A 19,835-nucleotide genomic window follows, 5' to 3' on the forward strand; every position below is an offset into this window, starting at 1 on the left:
AAGACCAAGTCAAACACAACTAGAACTGACAATGCCAACAGGAAAGGCTATACACCAGACACACCCTGGCACTTACAGGACAGTAGGATGAGGTGTGTGTAGGGGATTTATCAGACTTTGATCATGTGTGGATGAGATGTAAATAGGGCTGAGTGCAGCAGTTTCAAATGGGTGTTTAACCATTCAATCGTTGGCAGACATGGTCACCACACACACACACTAATGACAACTCAGTGGATACTGAAAGACAACAAGGCTTTTACAATCCAAAATAGCTGTATTTTGTGTTGAGACTAAACATTTGTTAGGGTTTTGACAGTGATGCAGGAGTGCGTTCTAATTCCACCAATGAGGAAAGTAGTCCTGAAAAGGGTCAGAGTAAAAACAGTTGATATAATATGTTTTTGTATGTCGTTTTTCTTAGAGAAAAAGGTTGGACATGTTGAACATTAAAACGTGTTCATCTCCATCTTGTTTCTTGCAAAAATCACCTTTCTTTTTGCCCTTCGGCGAGAAAAATGCTTAAAATGTTATTTTGTACAAGATGGATGTCAAACATGAACTACAGGGTTTTTCTCTGCTCAGGGAAGATGACTGGGACATGGTGGCACTTCATCACCCAAAACTTTCTTTGTCCATTTTTGGTTATTGTCTTTTTTGTTTGTTTTTCTGATTTCATACATAAAGCTTGGGTTTTTACACAATGCTACAAGGAGGACTTTAAAAAAAAAGTAAAGTTTAAAAAAAATGAATTTACAACTTCTACCTCCCTCCTATACCCAAACACGTTCTCTACAGGTGTACAGGGTAAGACAAGGTAGTCACTGTCTATATTCAGTTATCAGGGTGGATCATCCCTTTTTTTCATCGTCTTTGTACCAAATCCATACCATCCCCCCTGTATTTTCAGCTGAGGGAGGAGGGAGGGAGGAGCTCTGGTATCAATCTGGGCGTCTCTAGGTTCTGGAGGGGGCCTGGAGGAGGAGGAGGAGAGCAGACCCCTCTGTGGTCCCAGGGCAGAGCAGAGCTGGGCAAGTGATCCAGGGACACTAGGACTGTTTGAGGCGTTTGCGTGGGGGTCCCAGGAAGGGGCACTGGGCCGAGGCCAGGGAGCGATAGGCCTCAGCCACCAGGTGGGGGTGGGATGCCACCATGGACTTCCAGCCAGACGTCTCCATCACCTCAGCAGCATGGCTAGAGAAGAGAGAGAGAGAGAGGTGGGGGAGAAAGAGGAAGGGGCGAGAGAGGGGGAGGGACACAGAGAGAAAAGTCAGAAGGAGAGGAGGAAAGAGTGAGGCAGAGAGCGAGAAGGAGAATATTAGCACTGTTCTAACCTGGCCCCTCCCTCCATCCTCCACACAACGCTGACAGACTGCATACCACTGGGCCCTGTGGGAATCCCCAGCCTCCTCACACCCTCAGGGTGCAGTACTGCACTATCACGCACACACATACATGGCCTTTAATGACATTTGTTCTGTGTATTAGTGTGTGTGTGTTAATGAAAGTGAATGTGTGTCCAGCAGCATACCTCCCAGACATCCAAGCCCACCTCTGACTCAGTTCCCTGGTAGGGACATGTACCCCCTGTTCCCTCTGATGGCCAATGGGCTGTGAGCTGTGAGCTATGAGCTGTGCCTGGGGTTAGCAGACCAGCAAAGGGCACAGAGAGAGCAGCCACAGCTGGAGAGCAGGCCGGGCCCAGGGGGCTGGGGGAGAGGCGGAGGGGGAGATGAAGGAGAAGCGAAGGGAGGGAAGGAGGGAAGGAAGGAGAGAGGGAGGGAGGGAGAAAATGGAAGGAGAGCGAGAGGAAGAGAAATGGGGGCTAACAGTGGTGTTGACTGCAGGGCAGGGGGAGGGAGGTCTGTGGTCTATATATATATTCGTCCTCTTTATTGATTTCAGTTGTAGTCGATGTTGTCCGAGGGAGGGTTGATAGCGCTTTGCAAGCCAGAGTCCCCCATGGTCAATTTCCACAACAACAACAATACAGTCAAATTAAACTGGCATAATGCCCATAACCACAATTAATGACCAGGATTAGGAGTGGAATCACAGAAGAGAGAGAAAGAGAGAGAGAGAGATAGAGAGAGAGAGGAAAGAGAGAGAGAGGAAAGAGAGAGAGAGGAAAGAGAGAGAGAGGAAAGAGAGAGAGAGGAAAGAGAGAGAGAGGAAAGAGAGACAGAGGAGTAAGAGAGAGGACAGAAGAGAGAGGACAGAGGAGAGAAGAGAGAGGACAGAGGAGTAAGAGAGAGGACAGAGGAGTAAGAGAGAGAGAGAGGACAGAGAAAGAGGACAGAGAGAGAGGACAGAGGAGTAAGAGAGAGAGAGAGAGAGAGAGAGAGAGAGAGAGAGAGAGAGAAGAGAAGAGAGAGAGAGAAGAGAGGACAGAGAGACGGAGTAGGGGAGAGAGAGGAGTAGGAGGGGAGAGGGGAGATGACAAAGAGAGAGAGAGGAGTAGGAGAGAGAGGACAAAGAGAGAGAGGACAAAGAGAGAGAGAGAGAGGACAGAGAGAGAGAGATGACAGAGAGAGAGAGAGATGACAGAGAGAGAGAGAGAGAACAGAGAGAGAGAGAGAGAGAGGACACAGAGAGAGAGAGGACAGAGAGAGAGAGAGAGAGAGAGATGACAGAGAGAGAGAGGACAGAGAGAGAGAGGACAGAGAGAGAGGACACAGAGAGAGAGAGAGGACACAGAGAGAGAGAGAGGACACAGAGAGAGAGAGAGAGGACAGAGAGAGAGAGAGAGAGGACAGAGAGAGAGAGGACAGAGAGAGAGAGGACAGAGAGAGAGAGGACAGAGAGAGAGAGGACAGAGAGAGAGAGAGAGAGGACAGAGAGAGAGAGAGAGAGAGAGAGAGAGAGAGAGAGAGAGAGAGAGAGAGAGAGAGAGAGAGAGAGGACAGAGAGAGAGAGGACAGAGAGAGAGAGAGAGAGGACAGAGAGAGAGAGAGAGAGAGAGAGAGAGAGAGAGAGAGAGAGGACAGAGAGAGAGAGAGAGAGAACAGAGAGAGAGAGAAAACAGAGAGAGAGAGAAAACAGAGAGAGAGAGAGAGAGAGAACAGAGAGAGAGAGAGAGAGAGAGAACAGAGAGAGAGAGAGGAAAGAGAGAGAGAGGAAAGAGAGAGAGAGGAAAGAGAGAGAGAGGAAAGAGAGAGAGAGGAAAGAGAGACAGAGGAGTAAGAGAGAGGACAGAAGAGAGAGGACAGAGGAGAGAAGAGAGAGGACAGAGAAGAGAGAGGACAGAGAAGAGAGAGGACAGAGGAGTAAGAGAGAGAGAGAGGACAGAGAAAGAGGACAGAGAGAGAGGACAGAGGAGTAAGAGAGAGAGAGAGAGAGAGAGAGAGAGAGAGAGAGAGAGAGAGAGAGAGAGAGAGAGAGAGAGAAGAGAAGAGAGAGAGAGAAGAGAGGACAGAGAGACGGAGTAGGGGAGAGAGAGGAGTAGGAGGGGAGAGGGGAGAGGACAAAGAGAGAGAGAGGAGTAGGAGAGAGAGGACAAAGAGAGAGAGGACAAAGAGAGAGAGGACAAAGAGAGAGAGAGAGAGGACAGAGAGAGAGAGGACAGAGAGAGAGATGACAGAGAGAGAGAGAGATGACAGAGAGAGAGAGAGAGAACAGAGAGAGAGAGAGAGAGAGAGGACACAGAGAGAGAGAGGACAGAGAGAGAGAGAGAGAGAGAGAGAGAGAGAGAGAGAGATGACAGAGAGAGAGAGGACAGAGAGAGAGAGGACAGAGAGAGAGGACACAGAGAGAGAGAGAGGACACAGAGAGAGAGAGAGGACACAGAGAGAGAGAGAGGGACAGAGAGAGAGAGAGAGGACAGAGAGAGAGAGAGAGGACAGAGAGAGAGAGGACAGAGAGAGAGAGGACAGAGAGAGAGAGGACAGAGAGAGAGAGAGAGAGAACAGAGAGAGAGAGAGAGAGAACAGAGAGGACAGAGAGAGAGAGAGAGAGGACAGAGAGAGAGAGGACAGAGAGAGAGAGAGAGAGGACAGAGAGAGAGAGAGAGAGAGAGAGAGAGAGAGAGAGAGAGAGAGAGAGGACAGAGAGAGAGAGAGAGAGAGAGACAGAGAGAGAGAGAGAGAAAACAGAGAGAGAGAGAGAACAGAGAGAGAGAGAGAGAGAGAACAGAGAGAGAGAGAGAGAGAGAACAGAGAGAGAGAGAGAGAGAGAACAGAGAGAGAACAGAGAGAGAAGAGAACAGAGAGAGAGAGAGAGAACAGAGAGAGAGAGAGAGAGAGAGAGAGAGAGAGAGAGAGAGAGAGAGAGGACAGAGTATGAGAGAGGGGTGTCAGAGCGTAAGGCAACGGGGGAGAGGGTGACTGAGAAAGGAAAAAACGACTCAAAGACGGAGAAAGAAAAGAGTGAATATGTGCAGGAGTAGGGACTGAAGAGAGTACAGAATATAGAGGACCAAGGCCCTCTTCACATAATTAAAATGCCCTTATTGGTATGGCAAGTTCAATGGACGGCCTTCGTCAGTGTTGACTAAAGGGATGAGTAATGTCGTGTTCACATTAATGTTCACGAATCATAAACAACCAGCACATTGAGGAGCAACCTCATGCCGTGTATGGCCTCGGTCATTGAGGATCGCTCTAGTTAAAGGGATACTTCGGGACATTGGTAATGAAGCCCTTTATCTACTTCCCCCAAAGACAGATACAATTGTGGATACCATTTTTACGTCTCTGTGTATGAAGGAAGATAGAGGTAGTTTTTTGCAAGACAATGCCTCTAAGTCTATGGCTATCTGCTAGCATGCTACCTATAACTTCCTTCATACTGGAAACATGGCTATAACAATGGTATCCACCAATTCATCTGACTGAGGAAGTAGAGAAAGGGCCTCATTCTGAAATCCCAAAGTAAACCTTTTTTTCCCTGCCATACAAGTTCAGATTTGTCAAAACATGTTTGCTGCTAAATTGCCCCTGTTAATTTGGCATAAAATTGGTCTGAGAAGAGGTAAAATACTATTTCCAAAAAGAGTAATCGAGCTCCCAGTGAAAATTAATGACAATATTTCTGTGTTAGGCATTTAGCGAAAATGTGAAAATGTTCTGAGTGAGGGATAAAGTAACAGTGTGTGTTAGGTATATAGAGAGTGTTCTGAGTGAGGGATAAAGTAACAGTGTGTGTTAGGTATATAGCGAGTGTTCTGAGTGAGGGTTACAGTAACCGTGTCTGTTAGGTATATAGAGAGTGTTCTGAGTGAGGGGTACAGTAACAGTATGTGTTAGGTATATAGAGAGTGTTCTGAGTGAGGGTTAAAGTAACCGTGTCTGTTAGGTATATAGAGAGTGTTCTGAGTGAGGGGTACAGTAACAGTATGTGTTAGGTATATAGAGAGTGTTCTGAGTGAGGGGTACAGTAACAATATGTGTTAGGTATATAGAGAGTGTTCTGAGTGAGGGTTACAATAACGGTATGTGCTAGGTATTTAGCGAGAGGGTTTTGAGTGAGGGGTACAGTGCCGGTGTGTGTGTTTGAGTGAGGAGTATAGAATGAGAGCGGGGTGCAGTGTGTGTGTGAGTGAGGAGTATAGAATGAGAGCGGGGTGCAGTGTGTGTGTGAGTGAGGAGTATAGAATGAGAGCGGGGTGCAGTGTGTGTGTGAGTGAGGAGTATAGAATGAGAGCGGGGTGCAGTGTGTGCGTTTGAGTGAGGAGTATAGAATGAGAGCGGGGTGCAGTGTGTGTGTGTTTGAGTGAGGAGTATAGAATGAGAGCGTGGTGCAGTGTGTGTGTGTGTTTGAGTGAGGAGTATAGAATGAGAGCGGAGTGCAGTGTGTGTGTGTTTGAGTGAGGAGTATAGAATGAGAGCGGAGTGCAGTGTGTGTGTGTTTGAGTGAGGAGTATAGAATGAGAGCGGGGTGCAGTGTGTGTGTTTGAGTGAGGAGTATAGAATGAGAGCGTGGTGCAGTGTGTGTGTGTTTGAGTGAGGAGTATAGAATGAGAGCGGGTGCAGTGTGTGTGTTTGAGTGAGGAGTATAGAATGAGAGCGGGGTGCAGTGTGTGTGTGTGTTTGAGTGAGGAGTATAGAATGAGAGCGGGGTGCAGTGTGTGTGTTTGAGTGAGGAGTATAGAATGAGAGCATGGTGCAGTGTGTGTGTGTTTGAGTGAGGAGTATAGAATGAGAGCGGGGTGCAGTGTGTGTGTGTGTTTGAGTGAGGAGTATAGAATGAGAGCGGGGTGCAGTGTGTGTGTGAGTGAGGAGTATAGAATGAGAGCGGGGTGCAGTGTGTGTGTGAGTGAGGAGTATAGAATGAGAGCGGGGTGCAGTGTGTGCGTTTGAGTGAGGAGTATAGAATGAGAGCGGGGTGCAGTGTGTGTGTGTTTGAGTGAGGAGTATAGAATGAGAGCGGAGTGCAGTGTGTGTGTGTTTGAGTGAGGAGTATAGAATGAGAGCGGGGTGCAGTGTGTGTGTGTTTGAGTGAGGAGTATAGAATGAGAGCGGGGTGCAGTGTGTGTGTGTGTTTGAGTGAGGAGTATAGAATGAGAGCGTGGTGCAGTGTGTGTGTGTGTTTGAGTGAGGAGTATAGAATGAGAGCGTGGTGCAGTGTGTGTGTGTGTTTGAGTGAGGAGTATAGAATGAGAGCGGAGTGCAGTGTGTGTGTGTTTGAGTGAGGAGTATAGAATGAGAGCGGAGTGCAGTGTGTGTGTGTTTGAGTGAGGAGTATAGAATGAGAGCGGGGTGCAGTGTGTGTGTTTGAGTGAGGAGTATAGAATGAGAGCGTGGTGCAGTGTGTGTGTGTGTTTGAGTGAGGAGTATAGAATGAGAGCGGGGTGCAGTGTGTGTGTGTGTTTGAGTGAGGAGTATAGAATGAGAGCGGGGTGCAGTGTGTGTGTGTTTGAGTGAGGAGTATAGAATGAGAGCGGGGTGCAGTGTGTGTGTTTGAGTGAGGAGTATAGAATGAGAGCGTGGTGCAGTGTGTGTGTGTTTGAGTGAGGAGTATAGAATGAGAGCGTGGTGCAGTGTGTGTGTGTGTTTGAGTGAGGAGTATAGAATGAGAGCGGGGTGCAGTGTGTGTGTGTTTGAGTGAGGAGTATAGAATGAGAGCGGGGTGCAGTGTGTGTGTTTGAGTGAGGAGTATAGAATGAGAGCGTGGTGCAGTGTGTGTGTGTTTGAGTGAGGAGTATAGAATGAGAGCGGGGTGCAGTGTGTGTGTGTTTGAGTGAGGAGTATAGAATGAGAGCGGGGTGCAGTGTGTGTGTGTGTTTGAGTGAGGAGTATAGAATGAGAGCGGGGTGCAGTGTGTGTGTTTGAGTGAGGAGTATAGAATGAGAGCATGGTGCAGTGTGTGTGTGTTTGAGTGAGGAGTATAGAATGAGAGCGGGGTGCAGTGTGTGTGTGTGTTTGAGTGAGGAGTATAGAATGAGAGCGGGGTGCAGTGTGTGTGTTTGAGTGAGGAGTATAGAATGAGAGCATGGTGCAGTGTGTGTGTGTTTGAGTGAGGAGTATAGAATGAGAGCAGGGTGCAGTGTGTGTGTGCCACTCACTAGTTGATGAAGTCCACAGCCTGTGTTTTGAGTTGGTCTGCACTGTGCAGGTCTGCCAGGATGAGGATCTCTGCAGTGTTCTCCACAGACAGACTGGTGCACAGAGCATCCTCACACATCACCTTCAGCCTCTCCAGAGCATACTGACAGAGAGACGGGGGGGGAGAAAACTAATACATTTGTACTTGCTATCTATCACCATTTACAATAGGAAATGCTGGACTGTGTAATGATTTCATAACATCAAATTGCTCCTGTCACGTCAATGAAGCTAGTTTGACTTTGAGAGAGAGGGAGAGGGTTTGAAAAGGAGTGTTGACAGTGAGTGGTGGAGGTGGAGCGCGGGAACCAGGGAGAGAGAGCAGAGATCATGGTAGTGTGTAAACACTGAAAGGTGATTTATCTGACGTCCTGTTAAACCTTGGGTGTCCAACTCAACACACCACGGTACAGTACACCCACAGTGTAGACAAACACACACAACTCTGAGGCAGAAAGTCACTCACAAAAGGCCACTTTCCACACACTGACAAATAGGGGAGTGTGTCCTTGTGTGAAAATGGGCACATCACATATACACTACATGACCAAAAGTATGGACACCTGCACGTCAAACATCTCATTCCAAAACCATGGGCATTAATATGGAGATGGTCCCCCCTTTGCTGCAATAACAGCCTCCTGGGAAGGCTTTCCACTAGATGTTGAAACATTGCTGCAGGGACTTGCTTCCATTCAGCCACAAGAGCATTTGTGAGATCAGGCACTGATGTTGGGCGATTAGGCCTGGCTCGCAGTCGGCGTTCCAATTCATCCCAAAGGTGTTCGATGGGGTTGAGGTCAGGGCTCTGTGCAGGCCAGTCAAGTTCTTCCACATCGATCTCGACAAACCATTTCTGTATGAACCTCGCTTTGTGCACGGGGGCATTGTCCTGCTGAAACAGGAAAGGGCCTTCCCCAAACTGTTGGCAGAAATTTGGAAGCACAGAATCATTTAGAATGTCATTGTATCAATTAGAGTTAAGATTTCCCTTTACTGGAACTAAGGTGCCTGGCCCGAACCATGAAAAACAGCCCTGGACCATTATTCCACCAAACGTTACAGTTGGCACAATGAATTGGGGCAAATAGCATTCTCCTGGCATCCGTCAAACCCAGATTCGTCTGTCGGACTGCAAGATGGTGAAGCGCAAGTCATCACTCCAGAGAACGCTTTCCACTGCTCCAGCGAGCTTTACACCACTCCAGACGACGCTAGGATGCTCGGCTATGGAAGCTCCTGACAAACAGTTCTTAGGCTGACGTTGCTTCCAAAGGCAATTTGGAACTCGGAAGTGAGTGTTGCAACCAAGAGCAGACAATTTTTAAGCGCTACGAGCTTCAGCACTCCGTCCCATTCGATGAGCTTGTGTGGCCTACCACTTCACGGCTGAGCCGTTGTTGCTCCTAGACGTTCCCACTTCATAATAACAGCACTTAAAGTTGACCAGGGGAGCTCTAGCAGGCCAGAAATTTGACAAACTGACTAGTTGGAAAGGTGGCATCCTATGACAGTGCCACGTTGAAAGTCACTGAGCTCTTCAGTAAGGCCATTCCACTGCCAATGTTTGTATATGGAGATGGCATGGCTGTGTGCTTGATTTTATACACCTGTCAGAAATGGGGGTGGCTGAAATAGCCCAATCCACCTTTGTATATATAGGAGAGGTTGACGATGAATCGGAATGGGCGATTAATTTGGGCCGATTTCAAGTTTTCATAACAAATCGGAAATCTTTTTTTTTTACACCTTTATTTAACTACGCAAGTCAGTTTTCACCGTGTCAGCTCGGGGGATCCAATCTTGCAACCTTACAGTTAACTAGTCCAACGCAATAACCACCTGATTACATTGCACTCCACGGGGAGCCTGCCTGTTACGCGAATGCAGTAAGCCAAGGTAAGTTGCTAGCTAGCATTAAACTTATCTTATAAAAAAAACTATCAATCAATCATAATCATCATAATCATAACTACACATGGTTGATTTTTTCAAATTTATTTTTTATTTTACCTTTATTTAACTAGGCAAGATCAGTTAAGAACAAATTCTTATTTTCAATGACGGCCTAGGAACAGTGGGTTAACTGCCTGTTCAGGGGCAGAACGACATATTTGTACCTTGTCAGCTCGGGGGTTTGAACTTTCAACCTTCCGGTTACTAGTCCAACGCTCTAACCACTAGACGGCTACCCTGCCGTCCCAAATATGCATTGATGTTTATATGCGTTGCAAATAATCGATGCGGTGTGTATTCGTGAAAAAGGACTGTCTTTTCTCCAAACTGTACCTAACCATAAACATCAATGCTTTTCTTAAAATCAATACACAGAAGTATATATTTTTAAACCTGCATATTTAGCTAAAAGAAATCCAGGTTAGCAGGCAATATTAACCAGGTGAAATTGTGTCACTTCTCTTGCGTTCATTGCATGCAGTCAGTGTATATGCAACAGTTTGGGCCGCCAAATTTGCCAGAATTTGACGTAATTATGACATAACATTGAAGATTGTGCAATGTAACAGGAAAATTTAGACTTATGGATGCCACCCGTTAGATAAAATACGGAACAGTTCCGTATTTCACTGAAAGAATAAACGTCTTGTTTTCGAGATGATATTTTCCGGATTCGACCATATTAATGACCTAAGGCTCGTATTTCTGTGTGTTATTATGTTATAACTAAGTCTATGATTTGATAGAGCAGTCTGAGCAGTGGTAGGCACCAGCAGGCTCGTAAGCATTCATTCAAACAGCACTTTCGTGCGTTTGCCAGCAGCTCTTCGTTGTGCTTCAAGCATTGAGCTGTTTATGACTTCAAGCCCATCAACTCCCGAGATTAGGCTGGTGTAACCGATGTGAAATGGCTAGCTAGTTAGCGGGGTGCGCACTAATACTGTTTCAAACGTCACTCGCTCTGAGACTTGGAGTATTTGTTCCCCTTGCTCTGAATGGGTAACGCTGCTTTGAGGGTGGCTGTTGTCGATGTGTTCCTGGTTCGAGCCCAGGTAGGGGCGAGGAGAGGGACGGAAGCTATGCTGTTACACTGGCAATACTAAAGTGCCTATAAGAACATCCAATAGTCAAAGGTTAATGAAATACAAATGGTATAGAGAGAAATAGTCCTATAATTCCTATAATAACTACAACCTAAAACTTCTTACCTGGGAATATTGAAGACTCATGTTAAAAGGAACCACCAGCTTTCATATGTTCTCATGTTCTGAGCAAGGAACTTGAACTTTAGCTTTCTTACATGGCACATGTTGCACTTTTACTTTCTTCTCCAACACTTTGTTTTTGCATTATTTAAACCAAATTGAACATGTTTCATTATTTATTTGAGGCTAAATTGATTTTATTGATGTATTATATTAAGTTAAAATAAGTGTTCATTCAGTATTGTTATAATTGTCATTACTAGAAATAAAAAATTAAAAATAAATAAATTAAATCGTCCGATTAATCGGTATCTGCTTTTTTTGGGGTCCTCCAATAATCGGTATCGGCGTTGAAAAATCATAATCGGCCGACCTCTAATATATAGTGTACGTACCCACACACAAAGCCCCACAACAAGCTAATCTTCAGACTGCAGCCAGGAGAACTGATTCAGAGGTGTGTGTGTGTGTATGTGTGTGTGTGTTACATAAGAGCTGTACTATTGTGTAGCCAGAGAGGCTGCTGGGATAGCATAAGAGGGGTAAGGAGGATCTTAGTGAGACCTGGCCTTGCCCTCCAGTTATTCCAGCAGCTCCCTACAGAGTTAACCACATGCACCGTTATTAAATAAATCACACACACTGCATGAGAAAAGAGAGGGAAGGAAATGAATGGGAGCAGAGAGGATGAATGCAGAGTTAAGATGAGGGAGTGTCACAAAAGGAATCCTTGAGGAGTGAAGGGCAGCACTTAACACAAACAATGTAGGGTGTGTGTGTGTGTGTGTGTGTGCTCGTGCATCAACAGATCTGGGGTCCTAGAAAATACTCAAATATGTTGACAGAAAACCAAGGAAGTTATGGAGGTTGAATTCTGCCACATTCAGTTAATTTATTTAGAGTCACATAGACCTAGCATCATTCTGCACACAGGACCACTACATATGGTACATAGCATCACACACACAAGAAACATAACATACTGTACGCCAGGGAACATTATAACATATGATATACTCACTCATCCATACAATATGATATCAGATACGATATACACACCTCCTCATTCTTCCTCCACCCACACTAACCTTGTCAGCCGCAGCCAGCAGGTCATCAGCCATCTTGTCCAGGTTGGGGGCTTTGCCCGTGTAGATGAAGCACATCATCTCCTTGAACACCTCGGGCTCCACATCGTTAATCTCCACACGGTTCTGGAGGAGGAGAGAAGAGACCGAGGGCAGTGCTCAGAGCCTATATTACCACAACTTCCCAACATCAGATCCATGATGAACACTCCATTATGAACACTCCATTGACTGTGATCCTGTTCCAGCAGTCTTCCCATGATGCAGTCTGCTTAACTCATTTCAGATAGGTGAAGTTAACCATTTATCTACACTGAACAAAAATATAAACGCAACATGTAAAGTGCTGGTCCCTTGTTTCATGAGCTGAAATATAAGATCCCAGAAATGTTCCATACACACAAAAAGGTCATTTGTGCACAAAATCAGTTTACATTCCTGTTAGTGAGCATTTTTCCTTGGCCAAGATAATCCAGCCACCTGACAGGTGCGGCATCTCAAGAAAGTGATTGAATAGCATGCATATTCCACAGGTGCACCTTGTGCTGGGGTCAAAAAAGGCCACTCTAAAATGTAACATTTTGTCACACAAACAATGCTACAGATGTCTCAAGTTGAGGGAGCGTGCAATTAGCATGCTGACTGCAAGAATGTGCACCAGAGCTGTTGCCAGAGATTTTAATGTTCATTTCTCTACCATAAGCCGCCTTAAACGTTGTTTTAGATAATTTGGCTATACATCCAAAAGGCATCACAACCGAAGACCACGTGTAACCACGCCGGCCCAGGACCTCCAAATCTGGATTCTTAACCTGCGGGACAGTCAGGGGGGAAGAGGAAGGGGGTGCTGAGGAGTGTTTGTCTGCCTGTAACTCTGTAATAAAGCCCTTTTGTTGGGAAAAACTTACTCGGATTTGCTGGACCTGGCTCCGCAGTGGGTGGGCCTATGCCCTCCCAGGCCCACCCATGGCTGCGCCCCTGCCCAATCATTTGAAATCCATAGATTTGGGCCTAATGAATTTATTTCAATTGGCAGATTTTCTTATGAACTGTAACTCTGTAAAATCGTTTATATTTTTTGCTCAGTAAAGCTAATATTACTATCTACTTTATCATTCATGTTTATACATATAAAACACACACACACCAAATAGTTGTGAGCAGACCAGAGCACCAGAACACCTCTGAAACAGTCTGAACACGTTCAACCCCAAAATTGAAAACGGCATTTTAGATGTATTTTTCCCCCACAGTCGATTCCTGGAATTAATCCGGAGCATTCGTTCCCAACGAATGGTGCCTGCAGCCAACGGCAAGTGCTCTTTATCACTCGTCGGCACGGTAACGGTAACCCTGAACCCTTTTCTCCGCTCCGAGAGGCAGAACAAGGCAGTAAACCAATTATGTTGCTGGTTTATCGTCGTCACGGCGACCTGAGGTATTTCAGCGGGGTCAGGCCGGCTATACAGACAGCTCATAGTACATTAATGTTCCACTCTGGACACTAACAAAACAGCACACTACAAATCAACCCATTACACATTAGCACAGACATACATGTGTTTGTTTATCACCAACAGACACAAACATTTGTGCTGTACAGAGAGTACACGTGATCTTTCATGATCTACCAACACACACACACACACACACACACACAGTCTACCAATACACACAAACAGGCACAAGACTTGGCTATTATTGTGTTTATTTACAAAAGCATTTATTCTCCCTCTATAGACTGGTGAATCTTATCTCTATCAAATGGGGACACATCCCTCCCCTCTCCCTGATGAAGACGCCCACTTATATACCAATTAAGATGCATTTCCTCGCTTTGTGCTTTATAATTTCCCCATTTAAGCAGGGCCCGCATCAATATTCTGCCAACACAACCTCTAAATCACTGATGTTCAATCTCACCACCTCCCTATCAGATGAGCAGGACCCACCATGGCACGGGGCTCACACACACACACACACACACACACACACAATCTATTTTGGTCAAACTCCCACAAATCCTACAGTTAGATTTTACAATGAGCCTGCCGACGAGGCAACATTCTGGAAGGGTACAGTAACCGTGTAGACACATCCCTGTCTGAACTAGTGATGATGCAACAGAGAGAAAGATATGTGAAGATCCTCCCCACTGAGACACAGGACTGTTCAGGTCACAACACTGTCTACAACACTCACCTTTTTACTCTCCTCCATCTCATGCTCAAACATGGCACTGAACACTGGCGATCGGGCTGGAGGGGTAGAGAGAACACATCAAAATGTATGGTCACATGCGCTGAATACAATGCTTACTTATAAGCCCTTAACCAACAATGCAGTTCAAGAAATGGAGTTAAGAAAATATTTACTAAATAAACTCAAATAAAAAGTAACATAACGAGGCTATATACAGGGGGTACCGGTACCGAGTCAATGTGCGGGAGTACCGGTACCGAGTCAATGTGCGGGAGTACCGGTACCGAGTCAATGTGGAGGCTATATACAGGGGGTACCGGTACCGAGTCAATGTGCGGGGGTACAGGTCAGTTGAGGTAATTTGTACATGGATAGATTGATAGAGCAAGTGAGCGAGAGAAGGAGAGAGAGAAGGGGAGAGAGAAGGAGAGAGGAGAAAGAATAGTTTAGTGTCTCCCATCTGTCTGTCTGACACAGGGGCAGTGGAAAGAACGAACAGCCTCCGGTACACACCATCCTGCTACTGCTACTCCCAAGGCCTAATGAAGCCATCTTCAATGAGTTTGACCAGCAGCACTAGCTCTCACTGAAGACTAGTAGGGCCATGAACCAGGAGACAAAGGATGTGCCCCAAATGGCACCCTATTTCCTATATAGTGTACTATTTTTGACTGGGGTAGCGCACTAGGAAATAGGGTGGAATTTGGGTTGTACTAAACCACATAGCGTTGTTTAATTCAGAGATTTGTCAGGGAGAGGGAGAGATAGAGAAACCCAACCCCACAGCAGCACAAAATTAAAATGTCTCAATAATTGACAGCCATTCCCATTCTCCACAGGGAGACAGTAGCCCCCTCTAAATCATCATTGTTTCATAGTCTACATGTTTTTTTCTAATAAAGAAATGGGATCCCTCTCTATGTTAGTAGAGCACTAGTGTGCTTGGGAGTAGGACACCTGGAGTGTTGTTCCATAGCTGAGAGTTGTTTTTGTGTGAGTGTTGTACCATAGCTGAGAGTTGTTTTGTTGTTCCATAGCTGAGAATTGTTTTGTTGTGAGTGTTGTTAAATAAAGGTGAAAAATATATATAAAATATATATATATATATATAAATAGCTGAGTCGTTTTGTTGTGTGTTGTTCCATAGCTGAGAGTCGTTTTGTTGTGTGTTGTTCCATAGCTGAGAGTCATTTTGTTGTGAGTGTTGTTCCATAGCTGAGAGTTGTTTTGTTGTGAGTGGTGTTCCATAACCGAGAGTTGTTTTGTTGTGAGTGTTGTTCCATAGCCGAGAGTTGTTTTGTTGTTCCATAGCTGAGAGTTGTTTTGTGTGAGTGTTGTTCCATAGCTGAGTCGTTTTGTTGTGAGTGTTGTTCCATAGCTGAGTCGTTTTGTTGTGTGTTGTTCCATAGCGGAGTCGTTTTGTTGTGTGTTGTTCCATAGCTGAGAGTTGTTTTGTTGTGTGTTGTTCCATAGCCGACAGTCGTTTTGTTGTGTGTTGTTCCATAGCCGAGTTGTTTTGTGTGAGTGTTGTTCCATAGCCGAGAGTTGTTTTGTGTGAGTGTTGTTCAATAGCTGAGTCGTTTTGTTGTGAGTGTTGTTCCATAGCTGAGTCGTTTTGTTGTGTGTTGTTCCATAGCCGAGAGTTGTTTTGTTGTGTGTTGTTCCATAGCCGAGAGTTGTTTTGTTGTGTGTTGTTCCATAGCCGAGAGTTGTTTTGTGTGAGTGTTGTTCCATAGCCGAGAGTTGCTTTGTGTGAGTGTTGTTCCATAGCTGAGAGTCGTTTTGTTGTGAGTGTTGTTCCACAGCTGAGAGTCGTTTTGTTGTGTGTTGTTGCATAGCTGAGAGTTGTTTTGTGTGAGTGTTGTTCCATAGCCGAGAGTTGTTCCATAGCCGAGAGTTGTTTTGTGTGAGTGTTGTTCCATAGCCGAGAGTTGTTTTGTGTGAGTGTTGTTCCATAGACAAGAGTTGTTTTGTGTGAGTGTTGTTCCATAGCCGAGAGTTGTTTTGTGTGAGTGTTGTTCCATAGCCGAGAGTCGTTTTGTTGTGTGTTGTTTCATAGCCGACAGTTGTTTTGTGTGAGTGTAGTACCATAGCTGAGAGTTGTTTTTGTGTGAGTGTTGTTCCATAGCTGAGAATTGTTTTGTTGTGAGTGTTGTTAAATAAAGGTGAAAAAATATATATATAAAAAATATATATATATATAAATAGCTGAGAGTCGTTTTGTTGTGTGTTGTTCCATAGCTGAGAGTCGTTTTGTTGTGTGTTGTTCCATAGCTGAGAGTCGTTTTGTTGTGTGTTGTTCCATAGCCGACAGTTGTTTTGTGTGAGTGTTGTTCCATAGCTGAGAATTGTTTTGTTGTGAGTGTTGTTAAATAAAGGTGAAAAAAATATATATAAAAAAATATATATATATAAATAGCTGAGAGTCGTTTTGTTGTGTGTTGTTCCATAGCTGAGTCGTTTTGTTGTGTGTTGTTCCATAACTGAGAGTCGTTTTGTTGTGAGTGTTGTTCCATAGCTGAGAATTGTTTTGTTGTGAGTGTTGTACCATAGCCGAGAGTTGTTTTGTGTGAGTGTTGTTCCATAGGCGACAGTCGTTTTGTTGTGTGTTGTTCCATAGCCGACAGTCGTTTTGTTGTGTGTTGTTCCATAGCCGACAGTCGTTTTGTTGTGTGTTGTTCCATAGCCGACAGTCGTTTTGTTGTGAGTGTTGTTCCATAGCTGAGAGTCGTTTTGTTGTGTGTTGTTCCATAGCCGAGAGTTGTTTTGTGTGAGTGTTGTTCCATAGCCGAGAGTTGTTTTGTGTGAGTGTTGTTCCATAGCTGAGTCGTTTTGTTGTGTGTTGTTCCATAGCTGAGAGTTGTTTTGTTGTGTGTTGTTCCATAGCTGAGAGTTGTTTTGTTGTGTGTTGTTCCATAGCCGAGAGTTGTTTTGTTGTTTGTTGTTCCATAGCCGAGAGTTGTTTTGTGTGAGTGTTGTTCCATAGCCGAGAGTTGTTTTGTGTGAGTGTTGTTCCATAGCCGACAGTTGTTTTGTTGTGAGTCTTGTTCCATAGCTGAGTCGTTTTGTTGTGTGTTGTTCCATAGCTGAGAGTCGTTTTGTTGTGAGTGTTGTTCCACAGCTGAGAGTCGTTTTGTTTTGTGTTGCTCCATAGCTGAGAGTTGTTTTGTTGTGAGTGTTGTTCCATAGCTGAGAGTTGTTTTGTTGTGTTGTACCATAGCTGAGAGTCATTTTGTTGTGTGTTGTTGCATAGCTGAGAGTTGTTTTGTGTGAGTGTTGTCACATAGCCGAGAGTTGTTCCATAGCTGAAAAGTTTGTGTGAGTGTTGTTCCATAGCCGAGAGTTGTTCCATAGCCGAGAGTCGTTTTGTTGTGTGTTGTTCCATAGCTGATAGTTGTTTTGTTGCGAGTGTTGTTCCATAGCCGAGAGATGTTCCATAGCCGAGAGTCGTTTTGTTGTGTGTTGTTCCATAGCTGAGAGTTGTTTTGTTGCGAGTGTTGTTCCATAGCTGAGAGTTGTTTTGTTGCGAGTGTTGTTCCATAGCTGAGAGTTGTTTTGTTGCGAGTGTTGTTCCATAGCTGAGAGTCGTTTTGTGTGAGTGTTGTACCATAGCTGAGAGTTGTGTTGTTCCATAGCTGATAGTTGTTTTGTTTGAGTGTTGTACCATAGCTGAGAGTTGTTTTGTTGTGAGTGTTGTTCCATAGCTGAGAGTTGTTTTGTTGTGAGTGTTGTTCCATAGCTGAGAGTTGTTTTGTTATGAGTGTTGTTCCATAGCTGAGAGTTGTTTTGTGTGAGTGATGTTCCATAGCTGAGAGTCGTTTTGTTGTGTGTTGTTCCATAGCTGAGAGTTGTTTTGTTGTGAGTGTGGTTCCATAGCTGAGATGCATTTTGTGTGAGTGATGTTCAATAGCTGAGAGTCGATTTGTTGTGTGTTGTTCCATAGCTGAGAGTTGTTTTGTTGTACCATAGCTGAGAGTTGTTTTGTTGTGAGTGTTGTTCCATAGCTGAGAGTTGTTTTGTTGTGAGTGTTGTTCCATAGCTGAGAGTCGTTTTGTGTGAGTGATATTCCATAGCTGAGAGTCATTTTGTGTGAGTGATGTTCCATAGCTGAGAGTTGTTTTGTTGTGAGTGTTGTTCCATAGCTGAGAGTTGTTTTGTTGTCAGTGTTGTTCCATAGCTGAGAGTTGTTTTGTGTGAGTGATGTTCCATAGCTGAGAGTTGTTTTGTTGTACCATAGCTGAGAGTCTTTTTGTTGTACCATAGCTGAGAGTCGTTTTGTTGTGAGTGTTGTTCCATAGCTGAGAGTTGTTTTGTTGTACCATAGCTGAGAGTTGTTTTGTTGTGAGTGTTGTTCCATAGCTGAGAGTCGTTTTGTTGTGTGTTGTCCCATAGCTGAGGGTTGTTTTGTTGTGTTGTACCATAGCTGAGAGTTGTTTTGTTGTGAGTGTTGTTCCATAGCTGAGAGTAATTTTGTGTGAGTGATGTTCCATAGCTGAGAGTCGATTTTTGTTGTGTGTTGTTCCATAGCTGAGAGTCGTTGTTGTGTTGTTCCATAGCCGAGAGTTGTTTTGTGTGAGTGTTGTTCCATAGCCGAGAGATGTTTTGTGTGAGTGTTGTTCCATAGCTGAGAGTTGTTTTGTTGTGAGTGTTGTTCCATAGCTGAGAGTTGTTTTGTTGTGAGTGTTGTTCCATAGCTGAGAGTTGTTTTGTGTGAGTGATGTTCCATAGCTGAGAGTTGTTTTGTTGTACCATAGCTGAGAGTCGTTTTGTTGTACCATAGCTGAGAGTCGTTTTGTTGTACCATAGCTGAGAGTCGTTTTGTTGTGAGTGTTGTTCCATAGCTGAGAGTTGTTTTGTTGTACCATAGCTGAGAGTCGTTTTGTTGTACCATAGCTGAGAGTTGTTTTGTTGTGAGTGTTGTTCCATAGCTGAGAGTCGTTTTGTTGTGTGTTGTTCCATAGCTGAGGGTTGTTTTGTTGTGTTGTACCATAGCTGAGAGTTGTTTTGTTGTGAGTGTTGTTACATAGCTGAGAGTCATTTTGTGTGAGTGATGTTCCATAGCTGAGAGTCGATTTGTTGTGTGTTGTTCCATAGCTGAGAGTCGTTGTTGTGTTGTTCCATAGCCGAGAGTTGTTTTGTTGTGTTGTTCCATAGCTGAGAGATGTTTTGTGTGAGTGTTGTTCCATAGCCGAGAGTTGTTTTGTGTGAATGTTGTTCCATAGCCAAGAGTTGTTTTGTGTGAGTGTTGTTCCATAGCCGAGAGTTGTTTTGTTGTGAGTGTTGTTCCATAGCTGAGAGATGTTTTGTGTGAGTGTTATTCCATAGCCGAGAGTTGTTTTGTTGTAAGTGATGTTCCATAGCTGAGAGTTGTTTTGTGTGAGTGTTGTTCCATAGCTGAGAGTTGTTTTGTTGTACCATAGCTGAGAGTTGTTTTGTTGTGAGTGTTGTTCCATAGCTGAGAGTTGTTTTGTTGTGAGTGTTGTTCCATAGCTGAGAGTCGTTTTGTGTGAGTGATATTCCATAGCTGAGAGTCATTTTGTGTGAGTGATGTTCCATAGCTGAGAGTTGTTTTGTTGTGAGTGTTGTTCCATAGCTGAGAGTTGTTTTGTGTGAGTGTTATTCCATAGCCGAGAGTTGTTTTGTTGTAAGTGATGTTCCATAGCTGAGAGTTGTTTTGTGTGAGTGTTGTTCCATAGCCGAGAGTTGTTTTGTTGTGTTGTACCATAGCTGAGAGTTGTTTTGTTGTGAGTGATATTCCATAGCTGAGAGATGTTTTGTTTTGAGTGATATTCCATAGCTGAGAGTTGTTGTGTTGTTCCATAGCTGATAGTTGTTTTGTTTGAGTG

At 44.6% G+C, this 19,835-nt stretch overlaps 1 protein-coding gene across 2 annotated transcripts in view; it reads right to left on the bottom strand.

The window, feature by feature from the left end:
- Positions 1-257: 257 nt before the first annotated feature.
- spop (speckle type BTB/POZ protein) overlaps positions 258-19,835 on the bottom strand; it is a 113,662-nt gene continuing 94,084 nt past the window's right edge. For both annotated transcript variants that reach the window (XM_065010282.1, XM_065010283.1), the window contains exons 8-11: positions 13,990-14,045; positions 11,791-11,913; positions 7,502-7,644; positions 258-1,194 (exon numbers count right to left, since the gene is read on the bottom strand). In XM_065010282.1, the coding sequence (XP_064866354.1) occupies positions 1,050-1,194; positions 7,502-7,644; positions 11,791-11,913; positions 13,990-14,045 (467 nt within the window). In that variant the 3' untranslated portion in view covers positions 258-1,049. The remainder of the gene's footprint in view (positions 1,195-7,501; positions 7,645-11,790; positions 11,914-13,989; positions 14,046-19,835) is intronic.

The sequence above is a fragment of the Oncorhynchus nerka genome, linkage group LG26 (genome assembly GCF_034236695.1).
Source record: "Oncorhynchus nerka isolate Pitt River linkage group LG26, Oner_Uvic_2.0, whole genome shotgun sequence".
NCBI lineage: Eukaryota > Metazoa > Chordata > Actinopteri > Salmoniformes > Salmonidae > Oncorhynchus > Oncorhynchus nerka.